General features: G+C 40.5%; 1 protein-coding gene across 6 annotated transcripts in view; it reads left to right on the top strand.

Annotated features, from left to right (window-relative positions):
• Positions 1–22,897, top strand: part of LOC129237134 (probable cyclin-dependent serine/threonine-protein kinase DDB_G0292550) — a 73,236-nt gene that overhangs the window by 8,761 nt on the left and 41,578 nt on the right. For all 6 annotated transcript variants that reach the window (XR_008581745.1, XR_008581744.1, XM_054871614.1 and 3 more), the window contains exon 4: positions 16,750–17,823. Coding sequence is in view for 4 of the 6 variants with exons in the window: in XM_054871614.1 (XP_054727589.1) it covers positions 16,750–17,823 (1,074 nt within the window). In the remaining 2 variants the exon portion in view is untranslated. The remainder of the gene's footprint in view (positions 1–16,749; positions 17,824–22,897) is intronic.

Genomic DNA, 22,897 nt, shown 5'->3' on the forward strand with positions numbered 1-22,897 from the left:
TGAATTGACGTATCGAAAACATGTATGTTGAAGTCGATCGGTTGGTAAATGACAAAGTTATTCAGCGTTTACATACCGACATAAAAGATGGTGCATCCTGTATTTTTTTATATTGGTACTCTCGTCTCGAAGACGAGGTTTTAGCAATCTAGCTTGTTTAGTTTGTTTATGAGAGACATAAATAAGAAAACTCTTGGCTCTTCCGGACGATTCCATTGGGACGATTGGGCTTTGGCTTCGATGTCATAACGATTTTATTTCCCCGTTCGTCTCGCGTCGTTCCTTCGCCTCCAATCAATTTTGCGAAGTTTCACGATAATTCGAGTTGCAAAAACTTGCACTGTCCTCCATTTTTCATTCGACTCAAGCATTTGTGGAACTAGGTTAGGGAGTCAGAAACACGCCAGTTGTTCTTGCTAGGTCCTCGCGTTCCTTAACGAACCTGCTGCAATAGAAGGCCACATGTTCGACCGTCTCCTCTTCGTCCAAGCACTCTGGACAATAAGGGCTACCATCTAAGTCTAGGCGATGCAGATATTTTTGGAAACATCCGTGTCCACTTAATAGCTGCGTTAGCAAGAAATCAAAGTCTCCGTGTTTCCGACAGATCCACTCGTTAGTCCGTGGGATCAACTTATGCATCCACCGGCCTTTTGATGACTGGTCCCACTTTGATTGCCAGTTAGCTATCGAGGTAGAACGTTCTACCTGTTTGAATTCGTCTGTCGGCTTCATATCGTGCGAGCAGAACAACCTCTTCTGTAAGTTTGCCCTGATGTTTATAGGAATTTTGTAAAGTATAACGCAGATTGCATCGTCCGACACCGTTCTATAAGCACATGCGGTCCTCAACGCACTTGTTCTACTGGCCTGCAGTAGTTCTTTAAAATGGCACTTTTTTGGTCTAGCCCAGACTGGAGAGACGTACAACATTATGGAGTCTGTCACAGTGGAAAGAATTTTTCTCCTGGCACCCTGTGGTCCTCCTAAGTTCGGTAGCATGCCCATAAGTGCGTTGTTAACCTGAATGTTAATCTGGCATCAATGTACATGCCAAGATATTTTATAGACTTCTGGGATTCTATATAGTGGCCACCATCTGATATTGACAGCTTTTCTTTCTGCTTGCTTCTGCTGATCAGCACCAGTTCTGTTTTTTGTGCAGCTAGTTCCAGGCTGGCGTTATTCAACCACATTTGTATTCTTATTATGGCATCATTACATACATGTTGCAATCTGTCTAAGTGCTTATCAATCACTACCAGTGCGATATCGTCGGCGTATCCCACTATGGTTGTATTAGCGGGCATTTCGGTTTTACGAATGCCATCATACATAGCGTTTCATAGGGTTGGTCCAAGAACAGATCCTTGCGGTACACCACCTGTCACGCTGTAGCTCTTTGCGCCCTCCTCTGTATCATACTGCAGTACTCTCTGGTTTAAGTAGCTGCGGATGATTCTAATAAGATATTTTGGTACCGAGAAGCTGCTGAGTGCATTCAAAATATTTGCCCAGTTGGCCGTATTAAATGCGTTTTTTATGTCTAATGTTATAACTGCACATTTTTTCGTCGCTCTGGTGCCATTGAATTTATTAACAGCCTTTTTGGCCAAATCAACTACCATCCCTATTGCATCAACAGTAGATCTGGCTCTGCGAAAACCGAACTGATTGTCTGAGTGACCTGGCCCTTCTGCTGTTACGAGGTTTTTGCTTTGGCCAGGTCATCTAGTGATCCTTCGTTTGGCAATGGCTGCCTTTTTCTTACCTCGGTTGCTTTTCAGCAGGCCTGGTTCCTCAGCGGACATCTGATCCCCTCTTCGAGCCTTGTTATGGCTGTGCGCTTTTTTATCGGCCTGCAGCGGGGGTCGCATGCGAATGCTCTCGGCCACGTTATAGCGCCATGTGCCGGTTGTTGTTGGCTTTTCTGCCTCGTGTCTGGAGCAACTGACTTTATCGTCCTGGGCTATTGAAACCGTTGGAGTCAAAGTTCCTGCTTCCTCCGAGCTTTATTTCACCGAAAGTTCAGAATCCTTTTCGGTAACCTTGGGCGGATCAATCGGGCCTTTAGATTTTGGCTGAAGTTGGGTTTTACCGAATCCGTAGTTCAGCCAATTGTTGACGGTTTTTATGACCTCTGCGGAGATTGGGTCGATAGCAGCAGTGATTTCTACCACCGTACCCTTGCGCACTCTGTTGAGCACCCGCCAGTCATTCGTGTTGAGCCCCTCATTTTGGCCATCAAGGAGGCTAATAATATCCTCAGTTGAGGAGCTGTCCAATTCTGGAAAGTGACCAACGAAGATTAGTGGGCGCGGTATATCTGCCTCCTGTACAATCTTCAGCTGTGCATCTTTCCACGGCTTCAGCTTAGGAACTGCTACATTTAGCCAATTAGCTGTATCATCGTAGCCGCATGAGATAACTATGTATCCTGGGCGAAAGGTGCAGCTATTAAATTTGGGCTGTGCAGCTCCAGTCTACTTTTTCCTTATAGCCTCCAGGATAGCATGTTGTATAGCCGTTAGTTTTTCCGTCGACCATATTGTAGTTGGATAGTCAGGAGGTATTTTTCCCAACTTCGTGCTACACGCCGCGTCTTCGTAAGACATTTTTGTTAAGTCTACCTTGACTTCTGGATTAGGCACTGCTGCCTTTGTTCTTTCCGTTTCGGTAGTCTCGTCTGCCTTTCTTCCAACGCTAGAGCTCCCCTGTAAATTGGCACGCTTAGAGGAGCTTTGTTTTGGCGTGGTGCTGCTGGAGTGTTGTCCTTTCAGATCAGCTGGTTTTTGAGCCAGCTCTCTTGTCTCGTCAATGCTGTGACTCTTTCTCAGGAAGTACTTTAGATGCTTTCTGGCGGCACCACATAGCCGCACCTTGTTTTTATCCTTTCTTCCTGAGTCACGATTGGGAGAAGCTAGTAGTTTCTCCTCTTCCTCTGGTGATATTGCAGAAGCTTTGCCATCTGACCCCAGGGCCATGTCGTCAACTTCCATATCCTTGATTTCGCTGGCAGTTGGAGGGCATTGGTTGCCCTTAGCTGCCTGCGATGTTGTTGGTAGTTCCGCACTGTTTACCGAAAGGTCGTTATCGACCTGGTTTATATTAGGCACTTCTGCCCTTTTTAATAAATTAATGTTTGACTCTGCCATGTGGTCCCACGAGTAAAGGGGAAGGGAAGTTCGAGCCACGACATGGCCCCGGTGTCGCGGTAAGGCTAATTACAACCAGAGGGCGCTCGATATCTGGAGGTCACCGTTATAAGACACACTTACGTAGTGCCATTCATCCTATATGCACGATTCGAATTTCACCTAGGATTACGGTTTTTTTTTAGTTTTGAATCTCTAGATCCGCCATTTTTAGTTAAAAGCAGGGGCACCTCGTGCAGGAGTGGCATTCTACCACAATGGTCGGTCTTTAGGCTACTGGCACAACTGCCATACGCCTCTGTGTGCATTGCCCCAAGAAGCAACGTACACTTCACCCCCTAGGCAATACCCCATGGATTGTCATCCGCGTCATCGATAATTTTTTTAAAGCATCCCTTTTTACTTGCTTCTATAGCTTTCCTTAACTTCAGTCGGTGTGCTCTAAATTCTGCCCGTAGTTCTTCGAATACTAGTCTTCCCCTCGCTCTTTGAGATCGTCTTCTTGCCTCATTGCATGTTTCGCGCAGTTCACCTATCTCAATCGAGATCTGTTGGCCGGTTTTTTGCATGTAGGCATCGACACATCACAAGCTGCTTCCATATGACGTGGTATCTGGTCGGCAATAATATCTGACGTGCCACCGGTACTTTTTAATCCTTCCCATTTTTCGTTGAAGGCTTTTAGGCGGCCGCTGTAGCCGAATGGGTTGGTGCGTGATCACCATTCGGAATTTCACTGAGAGGTCGTTGGTTCGAATCTCGGTGAAAGCAAAATTAATAAATAAAAAACATTTTTCTAATAGCGGTCGCCCCTCGGCAGGCAATGGCAAACCTCCGAGTGTATTTCTGCCATGAAAAAGCTCCTCATAAAAATATCTGCCGTTCGGAGTCGGCTTGAAACTGTAGGTCCCTCCATTTTGTGGAACAACACCAAGACGCACACCACAAATAGGAGGAGGAGCTCGGCCAAACACCTAACAGAAGTGTACGCGCCAATTATTTTTTTTTTTTTTTTTTTTTATGTTCAAAGACCTGGTCTTCCATGTTTTCGCTTGTACTCTGTGACAGCTTGGCTTTTGATTGCTCTTGCTGATATCTATTGTGATGGGGAGATGATCGCTATGCGCGTATAATTTGTCTTCCCGTTTCCATTTGACGTTTATCGCCGTAGCTCGGTCTATGAAAGCGATATCAATAACTGACTGTCCGTTGTGGTTCTCGAAAGTGTGAACTCCGTGCTCATTCAATAGTACCAGATCCAGAGAAGCGAAGAAATCTTCCAATAACCGACCTCTGGCATTGGTTTTCCTGCTACCCCATGCCAGCGACCAAGCATTAAAATCTCCAGCGACCAGTATTGGGCGTTTTTCCCTGAGCTCTATTTCCATTATTGATAACATGCATCCAAATTGTTCCTGTGACCATCTCGGTGGTGCGTAACAGTTCACTATGTATTTACATGCTGTGCAGCTTTACCCATGTGAAGCCAGCACGCATAACTCATTCTGCATTGTGGTGTTCTGTTCCCAAGCACGCAGATTGTTGCCAGTTTGTGGTTATCGCTTACCCAGTTGTACGACTCTTCTGCTTTATATGGCTCAGACAGAAATACCACATCAATATGTTCTTCGGCGACAGTTTGCCAAAGCAAATCTTGTGCGATCCTACTATGTTTAATGTTAAGCTGCAATACTTTTATGTTCGTAGACGTGCTGCATCATGGTACTGCGGACATTTAGCGCTTTCTGCTACATGCGCTCCAGCGCAGAGAGCACATTTTTCCTCCTGCTTACAGCTCGCGGCTTTGTGCCCCGTTGTTCCACATCTCCTGCATTGGTTTGCTCGATCCGGCTCTTTACATGCCGTGGCCATATGACCATATCCCCAGCATCGGAAGCAGTACTTTGGGGTTACAACTTCTGACACGCGGCGGCGCATCCAACCAACTCTAAGATGGCCAAGTGACAGGACTCTTTTAGCATCCTCTGCCGATAAGGAAACGTAGGCAGTATGTGCATATCAGTGTGTGTGGCTCGTCTGCTTTTTATGGATCCTATTTCCGGCCTCTTAATTTTTGCTTGTTCGGTCAGCGCATCTATTAGTTCTTCAGCCGTGCTCACGTCAGTTATGAGATCTCTGCATTGCACGGTAACCATATGCGTACGTAAATCAACCGTTGCCATGTTTGCTAAGACCTTTTCGATAGTTGCTTGAAACTTCGCAGTATTGGCGTTTTTTACGCCTGAGCTCTATCAGCAAACCACCTTTTTGCGTAGGTCGCATAGTTCCGACATTTTCACTGAGCTCTTTTAGTTCTTCATTTGATTTTACTTTTCTCAGTATGTCTGCATAGGTTACCCCATCGACTTTCTTTGCTATCACCAAAGCATCTGCCCTGTGTCTTATTGCTTTGGCCACTCGCTTGTGATTCCCTGCATTCTTGTCATTTTTGTTTTGAACTTTTGTCCATTCCTGCTCCTTGCATGGTGTTGTCGTCTTTTTCTGTGGGTGTTTCCTGGGTCGTTACCTTCCTTTTCATTGCCTCGGGTGTTCTGCCAGACCCATTTGTAACGTCCTTTGGGCTAGCTTTACCTCTCGACTTTTTCGCTGATTGTGGCGTTCCATGCGCTGCTAGCATAGGCTTGTGACGTGTGTCGTTTAGCTTGGCTCTTCTTTGTTCCACCTCCAGTTCCTTAGTTGTTTCCGTGTGAAAGCACTTCAATATGCTGCACCGCTTCTTCACCTCACCATGTACATTGTGGCGCTGATCACAATAGTGAATTAGTTCGTCGATTTCTGTTCCGAGTTTGACAACTAACTGGGCTAGTATATCCTCACGTGGTAATTTTAAGGTGCAACCATCATCGACATTTGACGGATTCTTGTCATTTGTCACTGGTGTGGTGATCGATCTGGTTGAGTTCCTATCGCACAGTGTTGTGGCCGCTTTAGACACTAATGCGGTGCTGCTGAGGAGTCGTAGCAGTTGTGGGGGTGCCACTTGAGGCAGACGCTGCTGGTTCAGTCGTTGCATTAGTAGGTGGCGAATATTGCATTAACGAACTTCTCCGGAAAACATTGATTTTTTCTGTTGTTGCTGCTGCTGGTGAATTTGTTGTAAATTTGTTTTTTAATGTGTCCATTCTGTAAGGGTCCAAGCTTAAGACCGCTATCTCCACTCGTGTATGTAGTTTCCTTAAGGCTCCATGATTATCTATGCAAGCAGTGAGATCATGCGAGGGTTGACCCTGACCCTTATGGGGTCCAGAGTTTAGAACCAAGCCCCAACCGGAACAAATAGGGAGTCGTCTCAACCTAACCTACATAGCCTAAATCCAAGGCAACGAGTATTGAACATATCCTAAGACCTGCCAGGTTTTATTAGGACGGAGAGTTTGCAATTCTTTCTGAAAGCCATAACGATATACCCATGAGTCGTCACCAGTTATGACCCTTTTAAGCAAATCTGGATCATCGTTGACGTCATACGACGTTGTTTCGGGCCAAAACACGCTTCATGCCAAAAATTTCCGAACCGATATTCCGCGCGTCCAGAGCGACCGTCATCATTCACATCTTCTTAACTTTCTGTGAAAAGCTTGGGCCAGTTGTAAACGGCGATATATGCTATATTTAGCATCAGAACATTTATCCATTATAATCTCGAATGATAGACCTACTGAATTTACTTATATTAACTTCACGATGGAAATTTGTCAGCAGTTATAGCACACGAGACCAGGTCGATTCCGAGAAGCTATCCAAACAATGCACTCAGGACTGCCTCCTTATGTCGCTTGAAGACCATGCTCATCAAGTAGCTTTTGTAGAGATGCTATCGCAGGAATCACTAAGTCATCATTTTAATTTACATTATGAACTCTTTTCCACTGAATGTCGTCGTAGGAGTCCAACCTATTACTAAACATACTATTCCGGATTACCACGGAACAGTATAGGGTAGATAACGCTGACCACGTCTTCAGATATCCTCTAACCCTTATCTGCTCTTTGCGTCGAGTACGATGCACGGCCTATAACCTTTTTCAATTTTTAAGGAGACCATTGACCCGAAAGTAATCAAATTCTTTGACATAGTGCAAATCTTAATTTGCTGGTTGGTTGCATAAAAAGGCATCAGGGAAGGGATGTGCAATGGCTGATCCTACGACAAGATGCCTTCACCTATCACTTCCAAACTCCTCATTTCGCCTGCGCGCCACCTGTCATCTGTTTGATACTGTTGACTCAAGCGTCTTTACCTGTTGTCGGTTTGTCTGAAACAGTTTATCTCCACTGTCCACCTGCTAGCAAAGTTACAAAAATTACTAATGGACGAATAGAATATAGTTTATATTATTTATAAGGTTTTCTGTTTTTTTTTCTTCCTTTTTTCTCAAAACTTTCGAATTCTGACTTACGCCCCGTTTTTAATGACACGAAAAGAACAATAAAGAAGCCGAAAAACCACAAGACAAGTGGTGAAGACTGTATAAATGTAGAGCTCATCAAATATGGCGGAGAAGAGTTGATAAGACAGATACATGAAATAATACTTAAAATTTGGAGAACAGAAAACATGCCTGAAAAATGGTATACAAGCCAACTGTATGAGAAACTAAATGTGTATGCAGAAGAGATCGTCGGAGATTATCAATGCGGTTTTAGAATCGGACGCTCGACAACAGATCAATGTGTTATCATGTCGAAGATATTCGAAAAATGTTATGTTACAAATATAAATCTACACAGTCTCTTCATAGACTTTAAGCAAGCGTTTGATAAACTCAACAGAAAATAGATCACTTAAAAGTGCTAGGCATACCACAAAAATACATGAATTTGATCAATATGAGTCTTATACACTCAAACGCTAAAGTAATAATGAATGGCGAAATATCTGATGAATTCAACGCTTTTATTTAAGTTAATACTGTATTCAGCAATAACCGAAATAGCTCAAGGTAGCACAATATTTTATAAATCGACACAAATATGCGTATACGTTGACGACATTGTGATTCTTGCTAGAAGGAGGCTCTTCAGAAGGTTTTCATGCGCTTAGTGCAAGCTCCATGGCCGGGCCCCAATATAAATGAAGAAAAGACGAAGTACATTGCTCGATCCTTTCATGATAGTCGCATCAGAATCGGAAGTTGTGTTTTTGAGTTCATGCAAGAGTTTTAAATATTTAGGCGTAGTACTTAGCATAAATAAGGATATGTTCTTATCCATACAAGACCGTATTCAGGAAGCTAACAGAGCATATTTTGGCCATATCAAACTTATGAAGAAGAAAGAAAGAACAAAAACTACAGATGCACTACAATATATAATAATAATACAAAACTATAACTATAATATATAATACATATGAAGACTTCATTGATATCAAAGGAACAAAATTACAGATGTACAAAACTATAATAAGACCGGTTCTCTCCTACGGCTTTGAAGCATGGGTCCTTAAAGGTTATGACGTGAATTTACTGATGAGATTTGAAAGAAAAATTCTTAGAAGAATATTCGGTCCTATACGATTAGAAGACGGTACTTGTACATACTGTGTACGGTATAACCACGAGCTCAGTGTTTTAATCGCGAGAGGAAATGTAACGCGATTTATAAAGTCCCAAAAATTACGGTGGTATGGGCACGTTTTAAGGATGAGCAGCGAAAGAACAACTAAAAAAGTATTTGAAGCAAACCCTGAAGAAGCAAGAAGAAGAGGCTGGCCAAGAAGACGATGGTTGCAAGACGTAGCAGTCGATATATGAAAGATGAAAATCTCACAACATAGAGCGAAAGCGAACTGTCGAGAAGAATGGAGGCGTATTGTAGAGGAGGCAATGGTCCACCCCGGACTGTAATACCAAGATGAGAGATGAGGTTGCATAAAAATATATTCAGTGGATTTTATTTAAAAAATTACGCTTATTTTCATGCGTTGTTTTAGACGCATATGTGAAAACAAGTGTTTTTCGGTGGAAAAATTACTTTCAGTTAACTTTTGTGAACGTTGAATCTACTTTTGGCTGATTGTTAAATAAAATACACAAAAGAAGTAAAACAGGAAAAAATAAGATAATGAACCAAAATATTCGTCAAGGGAAGAGATAGGAGCTCTTCTAAATGAAAGTAGTGAAAAAGATACACGTAGTCTATCTGATACTATTGGTGAAGAGTCAGACGGGCCTGGCGATTTGTATTCGAGTGATAGTGGTTGTGATGATGAGAATAATACCACTTACTATGTATCCCCTATTAAAGTACGTGTTGGCGTTGTAAATACCAACCCTCTAAACATTTTAAAAGACAGTATAGTTCGAAAGTGTCACCTAGTTTGCGAAAGACCTGTTAATGAAATCAGAGATTTGTTTCAATTATTTTTTCCTGCATATCAGCGATCTTTGCACTGATCTGTGAAGTGTTTGGTAAATTTGATGCTAAGATTTGTCGATGAAAGCTAGTGGGTGCTATCTCGCGATCCAACGAACGACTTGTACAAAGTGGAAATGGATAATTTGTTTTCTTGGTACAGTCTCGGTCAGAAGCTAATATTTAAAGGTATGAGATGAGGAAAAATAAAATATCCATCTCACTAAACTTCTTTAATTGCAAAAACTGCTTTTATATAATAGAAATCAGCATTTACATTTACTAATAATAGAACTCTTTTTTTTAGCATTGGAAGACAAATATTGCAAGTACTTTGCGCAAATCTAAAGAAATCGGCTCAGGAGAAAAGAATTTCAAAAATAATAGATTATATATAATATATATAAATAATTGGCGCGTACACCCTTTTTGGGTATTTGGCCGAGCTCGTCTTCCTATTTGTGGTGTGCGTCTTGATGTTGTTCCACAAATGGAGGGACTTACAGTTTCAAGCCGACTCCGAACGGCAGATATATTTTTTTTCATGGCAGAAATACACTCGGGGGTTTGCCATTGCCTGCCGAGGGGCGACCGCTATTAGAAAAATGTTTTTATTAATTTTGGTGTTTCACCGAGATTCGAACCAACGTTCTCTCTGTGAATTCCGAATGGTAATCACGCATCAACCCATTCGGCTACGGCGGCCGATTACTAGATTACTATAACAAAAATGCGGGTTGCTTTTTTCCAAACATTTAATTTCAGTATAGGCGCCATTTTTACAATTGACAACAACAAGAGGGTAAACATGCAAGGCGAATCTATTAAAGATGATATAAATAGATCCGCTTATTTGTTTTTTTTCTTTCGTCGGGTACATTCGGATACCAGCACAAAATGAAATAACGAAAAATCCGTTTCATTCGTACTATCGTCGAATGTTTCTAGCTTCAAGTGAATGTCGGCTATTTTCTTTTGTCGTAATATTGTTGTTGTTGGTGTAGGGTAGGAATTGTATTTTTTTAGAGCAGAGGAAGGCTAACACCTTTTTCCGTTGTTTGGTTTCTGTTAATTGATATCGAGCACCATTTCTACTTCAAGGTTCGTAGCTTCTACAGCAACAGTAAGGTCAACGGCCCTATCTTTCCTCTGATTTTGTTTACGTTCTTTTCTCAACAAGTTTGTTGATCAAAAAGTTTCGTCAGTGTTTCACATTTTTAAATATTCCGCCGTTTTAAGTAACTTAACGTATCTGCACGTATTTTCGTTTTTGTTTACAGTTTTAAAAACGCATTCGATTTTGCAACAATGAATGAACCAAGACTAAAGAAAAATCGACTAAGTCCACGGCGACCCTCTTTACCACCTGGACAAAGAAGGCCAAAGTCGACGACACACCAATTCCAACCACGAAAGTCTGGGGGTAACCTTCGACAGTTTGCTCTCCTTATCTGCACACACAAGAGCAATTTCCACTAAAGACCAAAATCGCAACAAGGTTCTCAAATTGCTAGCTGGCAGTACGTGGGGTAAAGACAAAGAAATGCTATCGACATTTAAGACAGTTGGCCGGCCGGTTCTAAACTATGCTGCGCCTGTGTGGTCGCCTGGAAGCAGTGATTCGTAGTGGACGAAGCTTCAGACTTGTCAAAACACTGCCTTTAGGATTGCGACAGGACGTCTACTGATGTCCCAGATACAACATCTACGTGACGAGGCCCATATGCTCCCTGCGTAGAAGCATAATAAACTGCTCAGCAAGCAGTTCCTGCTAGGGTGTTATCGCAGGTCTCACCCATGCAGACACCTTAACCTTCTTAAAGACCTTCTTAAGCTCCCTACCCCAGAATGCCGTAATCGGAGTCCAACCACCACCTACAGCAGATTAAGAGCTCCAGTTTCCCCGTGAGATCTCCGTGACACTGGCACAATTACGTTCTGGATATTGTAGCGGGTTAAACTCCTTATCCCGAATTGACCCCGACATACCAAGCATATGTCCAGCATGTGAAGGCCCCCTGCACGGCACTAACCACCTTTTCACATTGCCCTCAAACTCACTCATATAATACCCCTCTCCCTCTAAACCCAACCTGTCGAAACAACAAATTTTCTGGGTCTACTGTTAGATAAGCTAGTCGAAGACGACCGGTGATTTACACTACAATGACAGGGTTTAGTATTGCTGCTACAACAACAACACAAAGCGATGCTCACGGTTTTTATGCCCTATTACGTGAAGAAATTCGCCAAAAAAATGAATGTGTGAAAACAACTCATGGATTTTGCACCATGATTGATAATGCACAGTTGCGCAGTGCTATCATTATCCGTGAATTTGTCACCAAGAATAAAACGAATGGTGTAAGTGCGTTCAGTTGATGGGGAGTACTTTAAAGGCGATAATATTACTTTTAAGTAATAAACTTGTATGGTATTTTGAATTTTTTTAATATATTCTGGAAACTATTTCATCAAGGTGGTACACTGCGCTTAGTGCGATGAAATAAAAGAAAAGTAAATTAAATTATAATGTGAGCCGTTTGTTGAAAGGGGTATAAGCCCATTTTTTTATATATCGAGTTATATCAAGGACAAGATCTGTACGACAGCAATTTTTCGCCAGCTGGCTTTGGTGTTATTACTAATAATGGCATTGGTGGTCCGATTTGGGTTTAAATTATTACTACAATTTGTATTTACAGTCCAGTACTTTATATTCGAGTGTGTATTTTTACAAAAGTGCTTTTCAAAAGCTTTCAAACAGAAATTCGCAACTTTCAGAACTGTTTACATAAAATGCAAAGGTCTAGACAAAATTGACTTTAGCGTTTGTTTTTACTTTTATTACCTTTTTTTCAAAACATTAATAGTTGTCGCTTTGAATTCAAAATGATAGTTCCTAAATCATTCATATTTTAGGCAGTTTTTTGATAACAGTGAATTTCCGCTTTGAATATAAAAAATGTTGAGAATTGAATTCAAAGTGATTTTCCTAAATCTAACCGGCTTGACTTATATTTAATTGGATTTTTCGACACCAATAAAACTTTCCGCGTTGAATATTAACATGTTCCCGCCGGCGACCGAATTTGTTGTTCTCGGCATCAGTGAGAGCTGCCGACTATGCCTGCGTTAGATGTAAACTATTTCTCTCCTTTTTGCTCAGAAAACCGTTACCAACCTTCTCAAAAAACCGCCCGATGAGACAATTGGGTATGTACCACCAATGGGACAGGCCTCAATGTACCGCTAGTGGTACATGCCGGCGGGAACGTGTTAAAGTTTGTGAATTTAATTCAAAGGGATTGTGGCAACTCTTGGAAGTAATCCCAACAATCGATTTTAATTTTTAACGAACGACAGCGGTTCATATTGTGCTCCCGTTATTTTTGTCATTCCGTTAATTTTTCATTCCGACAAGTCTTTCTTTCTGCGTATTAGTTAAAGATAAATGTTCTTAGTTATTAAATTGTGCACTTATATTTTGAACATTAATAAAACTTTTGAAATAAAGGAAAAGGAAAGAAAACGCACCAAAATCGGTGACCCCGCATTAGATCATTTTATTAAAAATACGTTAGTTGGTCGTGAATGTTAACAAAATGTATAACTACAAAGAGCTCTCTACAGAGATTGAGTCGCTTAAGAGTAAGGGAATTGTTTATAGAGCCATTCTACGATGACAAGTATGACAAATTGAAGAAACAACTCACATCAATTTACTCCGAGTTTGCGACTATTAAATTTGAGAAGTTGATTTGAAACGAACCGCTAGGTGATATGAAGCCTTCTCAGGCACTACAAAAAATAAAGTCACTCGATTCGAAAGATGTTGGAGATGATTTCGTCAAGAACTTATGGTTAAAAAAAATTTCGCAAACAACGAGAACAGTCCTGGCCGTATCAAAAGACAGACTAGATGATTTAGCTCAAATTGCCGACCATATGTAGGAAGTCTCTGCTTCGTTGGAAAGGACGCTGGAAGCCATAAAACAAAAATTGAACAAATTATGGACACGAAACGCAAAACCGTACGACACGTCGAGAAATAACACCACGTCGACTGCATGGCCGCTCATCCAGTACCAAGCGGAACCAAAATCCTCAATCCTAAAACAAACTCACCGTATGAAGGAACTCATACGCAGCAACTACAACAAAATCAATGCAGAGGCGTACGCACATTACTATGATGCAAACGGATCGCCGATACAAACATATGTTAAAACGGTTGCTGCGCATATGCCTTGGATTGAGACGCGAATTTCCATGGAATTCCATCATAGCAGATTGCTCGACATCAATAATCGGTGCAGACTTTTTAAACGAATATGGTTTGCTTGTAGACATCAGAACCTCAAAGCCCAACTACGCCTCGTCGCTGCATATGGCACCAAAAACTAATGGAGACTGGCATCCATGCAGTCGGCAGTTGAATTCACGTGCAAAATCCGATAAATGTTCAATTCCCCATCTGCAAGATTTTGCAAATATCCTGCACGGGAAGCGCATATTCAGCCGTATCGACTTACGCAAAGCTTATCATCAAGTCCCAATTGAAGAGTCGTATATTCCAAAAAAGGCAATCATCACCCCCTTTGGCCTTTTCGAGTATGTTTTTATGCTTTTGCGTACATAGATGACATTTTTATCGCATCCGAATCTTATGAATAGCACGTCGAACACATTCGAAACGTGTTCAAGCGCTTGTGTGATTATGGACTTTGGATCAACGCTGAAAAGTGTACATTTGCTGCTAACAAAATAACATTTTTAAGTCATGAAGTCAGAGATAAGGGTGTTAAGCCGCTACCTAAAAAGGAGGACAATATATTGCCCTTCAAAGAAGCAACTATCGCGAAAGATTTAAAACGATTTATGTTAATGATTAATTTCTACCGCCGCTTTATTAGAAATGCGGCTGAAACGCCACAACGGTTACAAGTTTTAATTAAGACTAGCATATTCTTGCTAGACAGGTATTCCAACATCATAAGCAGCAGTAGTAAATGTTTCGTTATTGGTTCACCCAGCTGAAAATGCTAAGCTAATTCTAGCAACGAACGCCAGTTCAACTGCTATTGAAGGGGTTGTTCATCAAGTTGAAAACAACATTTCCAAATATTGTGTTGAAATGTTATAACACCCCATACAAAAAACTTTCATTTGCATATTTATAAAATTCGTAACTTATACGATCTAGGTCAGGGGCTTTATTGTTTTTTGATTCCTTTATCACAGATTTTAGCTCGTGTATTTCAAAAGGCGCAGCCAGAAACAGATCCGAAATGGCCGGCATGGTCCAATGTATAGGACGCCTGCCATCCTGGCGGAACGATAAAGATTTGAAATGACTTTAAAATTCAGAAATTAAAGCGCTTTTATAAACTCTGGACGAAGGTTTTTTTATATTATTAGCGAGACGCCATCATTTACTACTACTACTGACTGTATTTAACTGGTTCTAATTACACTGCCACTTAAGCTTCTTCTGACTGCATAATTTGTTGTAAATTGTTCGGTAGTTTTAATATTTTACTCTGAGGTTCAAATATTTTCTTCCTCATCATCTTACTTACTGCCGATTTTATCTTTTCTGTAATTATGCAGTTTTTTCCTCTATTGGTACGTCAGACTTGAGGAGTTTATAGTCAGGAAAGTTAAGTGCGTCATAATATTTTTCTGCTTGTTTGGGGTATCACTTTATGGGTGTAACAGAGTTTTTGAAAAACTCAAAGGTTAAAGTCATGTGGTCCGAAAAAGCTTTGCTTCCAAAATGGAATTCCTGAACTAAGGGAATCACAGAACAGCCGGCAGCACCACAAAATGTAAATTCACCAAACGTGTCTCCTCCTGGGTCATTGATCAGTATTATTCCTAATCTTGCATGTTCTATCCGTTTGTCTGTCTATCCCTATATTTATCATTAAGTTTAATTTTTATTTTAATTATACATACATGCTTATATATAGTTTAATTCACTGTTATTATTTTCTAAACTGTTAGTTTTGAGATTAAATTATAGAAAAATAACACGGGCCGACAGCATCTCAGACCCAGAAACCGGACTATATATTTTCGAAGTACTTTGATGCGATGAATCGAAATCTGGCCTCAAAATTGCTCTATCAGCTCTGGTTTTCGAGATATCCTAACCTAAAAGTGCAAAAAACGCCGTTTTTGCCCATATTTGAGGTTATGTAGCCTTGCAGATGTTTTCTTTCACCAAAATTAAAGGATGGCATCTTTAAATACAAGCCTTCTTTTTTCAAATGGCGTTGAGTTTGCTCAAATATAATTTTTTTTCGCTGAGATATTCCATTTTGAAATTTTCATGTTTGGTAGGGATGGTTTCTAGGGATTAGGAGAAACGGGGGGGTTGGTGGATTAGGAGTTAAGTGGTTAAGCCTACTTGTGTTATGAGACATCAAGAAAAATAAGATTTTTTTCAAGAAAGATATGTGACTAAACTCACTGTCTCCAGGGTTAAGTGGGTTAGCCTGCTTGCGGTATTCTAGGGGTTAGGGCTGTGTGTGACTCGGTACCCGTGGGTTAGATAGTGTAGGGGTTTGATGAGTTAGCACACTTATGGTGTGAGACAAAATTTTAAGAGAAATAAGGCTCAATTCAAGAAAATTAGTAATCGACTATATCATGTCTATGTTATCTCAATCGCTTTTCAGGTGTAGGAAAATTTAGAAACATGAAAACTTCAAAATGCGATATCTCAGCAAAAACAATGATATTTGAGCAAACTCAACGCCATTTGAAAAAAGAAGGCTTGTATTTAAAGATGCCATCGTTTAATTTTGGTGAAAGAAAACATCTGCAAGGCTACATAACCTCAAATATGGGCAAAAACCGTGTTTTTTGCACTTTTAGGTTAGGATATCTCGAAAACCAGAGCTGATAGAGGAATTCTGAGGCCAGATTTGGATTCAGCGCAACATAAACCTTCGGAAATATATAGTCTGGTTTCTGGGTCTGAATGTTGGTTAAATTTTGTCGGTCTGTGTAATTGATTAAGAACTTTGTAATTTCAAACAATGATGTATTATAAAAAACTAAAAGTTCTTACAGATACAGCCTTACTTTGTAATGAAAAAATAAAATAAATTATCATATATGGAGAAAATTCCGATGAGCATTTAGTGTTCGTGAACTAACGCATAAACGTAACTAAAAAAAAATATTTTTACTTCCAATGTTTCAGGGCCCAGTGGATGCGCAAATCGGCCAAATTCCCGGAATTCTCTGAACAGTCGTCTCTCTAGTTCACATAATTCACTAAGCACATCATCTGCAAATAAACCGGACGATTCCATATTCATTACTCAGGCAATGTCCCATGATGCATTACTAACTCGGGAAATATCTGATTTTTATAACGTGCCTATAGATTCAGATATATATGCTCTACCAATAGATATGGTGAAAACAGATAAAAATAACAGAGTTGAGTACAAAGAAGATAGATGTAAAGATTATAAGAAATTAAATAATTTAATTTTAACTGAGGAAGATTATTGCAAACATTCTAAACTAAGTCGTAAAAATAATAGAAATAAACGAAAAAAACGGAATGGAGACAATTGTGAAAGCGATGTGAAGTGTGATAATTATCAGTTTGGCTCAACTGCTTTTAAATCCATGAATAAAAAGCCAGATATTTTAAGTGCGACGGTGAATTATGATACTCATGGTGATGGTCATACACTGTTTAATTTGAGCGTGCCCCAGGAACGGCTACATATGACTTTGAATGAAGTAAAAAAATATTACCAAACTCTTTACTCTAGTACAAACAATCGATCAGATACAAACAATGAATCGGTAAAAAATGACTCAATTAAACGATCTAATGAAACAATATGGAGTGAATCATCTCCACGTTTACGAAACAAGCTTTGTTCTATCGGAGAAAATGTTGCTGCAGATTGCAAGCTAAGTGCTAGAAATTTAAATAATGAAAATAATGACAAACTTAACAACAACAACATAAATAACATTGTTTTGGCTAATAACTATAGCATTACCCAAAATCGAATAATAAAGGTTGATGAAGCAGACTTATCGTCTCAAGTCATACGAAACGAGAAAAAAACGCAATTTTCGCTCAATTTGAAACAAAAGTTCTGTAATATATTTCGTATTCGTCGAACCCAACCGCAATGTCAAACGAGCTCGTCGGGCACGGAAATAATTGCTGGTAATCGGGATCGTAGAAACACCGTAGATAAGCACAAAAAATTCCAGTCTAGAGCATTGCCTCCCTTACCCAATAAGAGTAAGTATATTTATATCATGAAATTATCATAAGACGATTAACTAAATCTACATTTAAAAATCTACATTTTTGCCATCAAAATTTTTATTTCGTGATTCGTTGGTTGATTGATTAGTGTGTTCCTGAATACTTAAATCAGGACCTAAATTTAAAACAATTTTCTTTAAAACAATATCCTGTTGCCTCGATTATTGTTACCTTTAACACTAAACCTACCATGGACGGGTCAAATGACCCATTTTAAACTTTTTGTCAGAAGTTCTTAGAAATAACATTATTAAATCGTCGTTTGCCTTCACGACTTTTATTAAAAAATACATCGAATGTATTTTTCAAGATTTACTCTTCTATTGCTAATTGTTTTACCGAGAAATATATGTGATCTTAATAATATACATAATACTTTAAAGACGGGTCATTTGACCCACATTGGTAGAAATAGGAATACATAAAATACCGGTAGGTTTAGTGTTAAATCCGCATCGACTCGTCTATAAATCAGGGGTATCATATCCGTGCACCGATCAACAACCATGCAAAAGAAAATTACGTGATACGCCAATCGTATAAGCTGAATCAATCGCATGAAACCAACTAATCGTAACTTATCATATTTTCAGTTCACAATAGTTTTCAAGTTCCACAATGCTTTGGACCGTATTCTTAGGTCACAATAGACGTGGAATTGTCAAATCTGTAAATACAAATAAAATATAATATAAGTGTAGATCCGACTTTGTTTTAATATACATATGAGTTTTAGTGAAAGTGATGGAGACGAAAAAATAGTGCGAATGTAGTTAAGAAAAAAAGAGCAATTATGTGGCACTCCCTAACCCAACGTCAATTTGTAAATGTTAAAAACTTTTCCTTGCTGATTCCTTATACGATTCCGCCTGGCCTTTGAATTTGTTCTAACTACAAGAAATAAATTTAACGAAATCAGACGCCAAAGCGGTGCTTCCAGTGTCACAATTGGCCGTCACACTTTTACTTTTGGCTAACAGTGGGCAGCGACTATTTCTACGTTCTGAAAGAAATGGAAACGAATGGGGTTGAGTCTATTAAAATTCGTCCTATAATAAATTGATTGCAAAACAATATTCAATTACATATTTTTACAATGTGCTTACATTTTTTTTAATTCGATCGTTTATTGGTGGCTGCCAGTGTTTGAAGACAGTTTGATCAAACGAGTACGTTCAGCACTCGCTAACATATGTCAAATATGCATTTTTCAGGGGCGGGTGGCACGTTCACTGCTGTGATTATTTGACCCCTGCTTACAGTGCTAAGATATGTAAGTATACTCATATATTGGGTTGGGGAAAGTAATGTCGTATTTTTTCAATTGAGCGCGACATTTAAACATATCTTGCGTTGTACTTATTGCATCGGGTCACACTAAACGGCGACTTGACTTGAAGACGACAATCTGTACTACAAGTGTCTCTTTGACAGTGTTGTGATCGTACGTTTCAGTCTTAAGTTATAGCACGTCAAAGATGGAGTCCACCAAGCAAGAAATTCGTCATATTTCACGTTTTTACTACTTTAGAGGTAAAAATCCAACGAAGGCGGCGGCAAAAATTTGTGAAGTTTATGGGCCTGATACTGTAACGATTCGCACAGCACAGAGTTGGTTTGATCGATTTCGTTCTGGTATAGTAGATGTCGAAGATGCACCCCGTAGCTGGATGTTTGGGTGCCACACGTGTTGACGCAAAAAAATATCTTGGACCAAATCAACGCTTGCGATTCTCTGCTAAAACGGAACGAACTTTACCCATTTTTAAAGCGGATGGTGACTGGCGATGAAAAGTGGATCACGTACGACAACGCCAAGCGAAAAAGATCGTCGTCGAGAAGCGGCGAGCCGGCCCAAACCATCGCCATGCCCGCATTGACCGCCAGGAAGGTTTTGCTGTGTGTTTGGTGGGATTGGAAGGGAATTATCCTCTATGACTTGCTCAACTATGGCCAGACCCTTAATTCGGTCCTCTACTGTGAGCAACTTGACCGTTTGAAGCAGGCGATTGACCAGAAGCGGCCAGAATTAGTCAATAGGAATGGTGTTGTGTTCCACCAGGACAACGCTCGTCCTCACACATCTTTGATGACCCGCCAGAAGCTACAGGAGCTCGAATGGGATGTCCTATCGCACCCACCATATAGTCCGGTCCTGGCACCAAGTGACTATCATCTCTTCCGGTCCATGCAAAACGCCCTTGGGAATACCAAGTTGGCCTCAAAAGAGGCTTGCGAAAACTGGTTGTCTCAGTTTTTTGCCAATAAGAACTGGGGGTTTTGCAAGGGGAGGATAATGAAGTTGCCTTCTAAATGGCAACAAGTTTGCGAACAAAACGGGGCATATTTGACTTCAATCGGATAATTCTAAGTACGTTAAATAAAGCGTCAAATTTCGATCACAAATACGACATTATTTTTCCCCAAGCCAATATTTGCATATATGTATACCATATAAAGAGTGACCCATGTAACATTCACGTTAGCTTTAACGTTTTCGTTGAAATAGCTTTAAGTAAAAAACGAATGAGTATTCTGCAGGTGTGGGCTTTTCCTATTTGAAAATATACACCTTGCAGTTAATTATGGAACGGTATTTAATTCAAACGTCTTTCATTGCAGTAGTTTATTCGATAAAATGAACCCAATTTTTCAGTTGAACTCTCGAGATTGGTTGTTCTTACACATTTGAATACAATGATACTTTCGGTAATGATACTCTAAAGAAAACTACCGTCTGCGAGGGGTTTAAACGCTCCAGAAGAGATCGATAGTCAATCGAGGATGACAAACGTAGTGGCAGGCCGTTGACATCGCAAACTGATGAAAACATCAATAAAGTGAAAGAAAGTTTATGAATAACCGCAAATTAACTATCAGGGAGCTGACAGAAGACTTGTAATTAATGGTTAGGGCTTGCGCCGTATTGTTGAACATTTAATCCCAAAGCAACTGAATTTCATGCAAAAAATGGCCGAGTTGCTATCACCTAAGGCATGATTTCCAAGGCTCAATCCGACCTAATATTCATCAAACGCATTATTATTGGAGAGGCTACGTGGGTTTATGAGTACAAGACGTCATCCAGATTTCAGGCGAGTAAATGGAGAGCTCCGAATGAGCCAAGCCCACAAAACCACCTCGTTTTCAGTCAAAAAAAAAGGGAGATGCTCTCGGTTTTTATGGCCTACAGCGGTATTGTACACCATGATTTTTTGCCAAATGGTGAGATAGTTAATAAAGATTATTATTTGGGATCTATGAGACGTTTACTTAAAGCAACTCGCCAAACAGAAAGGGTGACATCATTATTTTTACCAAAAGCGAAACGAATACCATTCAACAGCTGTTGCATCCACCTGATATCATATGGCTCTCTGCGAGTGTTTTCTGTTTGATCGAGTTAATAAACTACTACGGGGAACGGGTTTTGACAGCCGCAAGACATCTCTGACGGCTACACCGAAAATAGAGTTCCAGAAATGTTTTGAGAGCTGGATTAAAAGCTGTCATAAGTGCGTTGCAGTTAATCGGGAGTACTTTGAAGGCGATAATATCGCTTTTGTGTAATAAACCTGTATTTTGATTTTTAGGGAACTTTTTGATCAAGGTCGTATTTAATGGTATACATGTTTTTTTTTATTTTTTGTCGGGACACACTTGCAAGTACAGCATTCAGACCAGACACAATTAAGTCCATTGTACTGCACTCAGGTTCCATTTTAATTTTGTTTAAATCTACCCGACCTCCGAAGAAATCTGAGTAGATCTTTTGGTGCCAAGGAGCCAAGGTGGTTGCTTTTTAACAAATCAGTGCCAAAGACCTCAAGCCTGATTCGAGCGAAGGCCGGGCAGACGCACAGAAAGTTGCCCACCGTCTCTTCCTCCTCTCCACATGCTGGGCAGAGTGCACTGTGTGAGATGCTTACCTTTCCCATGTGCTCCACCCATAGAAAGTGGTCTGTCATCAGTCAAACCAGCTGCTTACAGTCCCTTCTCTGTTATGACCGATCTAGTAGATTGTCAGTGCTTAGGATGTCTTTGTTTCAACATGTAACTTCCAAAGAAGTTTATTATCGAGGATTATTCCAAGATATTTGATTTCTTTGGAAATCTGTACAGTGGCTTCTTTTAGCTTAGGCAGAACGAGTCCATCATCCTTCTGGTAAAGAGGACAATACTAGTCTTGGTAGAGTTTGCCGATAGCCCATTCGCACAGCGCTAAATGTCAATCATATCTAGAGCTTTCTGCACTTTTCTATAGATATTCATAAGGACCTTTCACCAAACAGGCAACATCGTCCGCATATGCTTGTGCGTAGACCCGCATCATTTTAAGAAGGTGAGTAGAGGATTGATCACCATGCACCAGAGCAATGGAGGCAGCACACCGCCTAGGGGGCAGCCTCTATTAACCCCGGTTTACACCGGCAAATCTTCCTCTGCTCGCACTGAGACGATTCTTTGGGCCACAATAGAACGAATCCAATTCACTAGCACCCAGTCTACGCCGTGCCTAGTGGCAGAGCTGCACATACTATTAAAAGTGGCATTATCAAGTCATGCTGATGGGTCTAAAGCTTTTGGGGTTGGTGTAGTCATCTCTTCCAACCTTAGAGATGAAGGCGACCCTCACCATTCTCCAAAAGCGTGGTATATAAGCCAGTGCCAGGCATGGAGTAAAGATTTTCTTCAAGGCTGCAGACGCGGACTCTTTGCCTTCCTTCAGCATGTGAGGATATATGTCATCTGGTCCGGGCGACTTGTAACCGCCAAAAGATTTTATGGCAAATTGAACGGCAGCCTCATTCACCACAGATCAGGCAACGTAGCAGTCATGCCGAGAGGGTGTAGCAAATCTGATCCCTTCTCAAGATCCTAACCAATTTCGCCATGTAACTCAGAGATTCAATACCGGTGCAGAATTCCCTATAAGAAGCTCTTTTCGATTCCAGTCCTCAGTAAGATTAGCCTTGAGGTTTAGAATTTTTCTCGACTCACGCTTCAACACCTGGAGTTCCCGATTCAATCAAGGAAGGGAAGTCAG

This window comes from Anastrepha obliqua, chromosome 2, assembly GCF_027943255.1.
Source record: "Anastrepha obliqua isolate idAnaObli1 chromosome 2, idAnaObli1_1.0, whole genome shotgun sequence".
Lineage (NCBI taxonomy): Eukaryota > Metazoa > Arthropoda > Insecta > Diptera > Tephritidae > Anastrepha > Anastrepha obliqua.